Source organism: Nerophis ophidion, linkage group LG08 (assembly GCF_033978795.1).
Source record: "Nerophis ophidion isolate RoL-2023_Sa linkage group LG08, RoL_Noph_v1.0, whole genome shotgun sequence".
NCBI classification, from domain to species: domain Eukaryota; kingdom Metazoa; phylum Chordata; class Actinopteri; order Syngnathiformes; family Syngnathidae; genus Nerophis; species Nerophis ophidion.
The window spans coordinates 25,872,037-25,872,568 of NC_084618.1; the positions used below are offsets into that span (position 1 = coordinate 25,872,037).

General features: G+C 55.6%; 1 protein-coding gene across 1 annotated transcript in view; it reads left to right on the forward strand.

The window, feature by feature from the left end:
• The first annotated feature begins 267 nt into the window (after positions 1-267).
• wnt3 (wingless-type MMTV integration site family, member 3) overlaps positions 268-532 on the forward strand; it is a 30,968-nt gene continuing 30,703 nt past the window's right edge. The window contains exon 1 of the mRNA XM_061908107.1: positions 268-532. This exon is cut by the window's right edge and continues 43 nt beyond it. Coding sequence (XP_061764091.1) covers positions 496-532 — 37 coding nt within the window. The 5' untranslated portion in view covers positions 268-495.

Genomic DNA, 532 nt, shown 5'->3' on the forward strand with positions numbered 1-532 from the left:
GTCAGGGCGCAACCGTCGCTGAAGACGCCGTTTGGGGCGAGTTACCTTCCCCATCAGTCCCTCCCTCTTTGGCCCCTCCCCTCACTCTTTCTTTTGGGTGCGTGATTGACAGATGGGAAGGAATAATATTTCCCCCCTAACCTAAGGCCATCTCCTGTGATTGGCTTGCCAGCTGACATCTCCGACATCCCCCCCCCCCCCCCCCCCCCTTTCCTCCCTCCCATTTAATATTGGGCCTGTGGACGAGGCGTCCTGAGGGAGGGAAAAGTGCAGAGAGGAAGACACCTACCTTTGGGGAGGAAGAAGAAGAAGAAGAAGCTCAGAGAGAGAAAGAGAGGGAGGGAAGGAAGGGAAGGAGAGGAGCGCCACTCACTTTTCCTCCTCCAAGCCACCAGGAGAACCTCGCAGTTTCTGGCGACCGCCGGACGCCTTTTTCTGTGAAATCCCTAATTTTCCGGGCTTCCATGCGCTGATCCGTCCGTCACAAGTGGCCTCATGGATTTGTACCTGATTGGATATTTGGTGTGTGTGT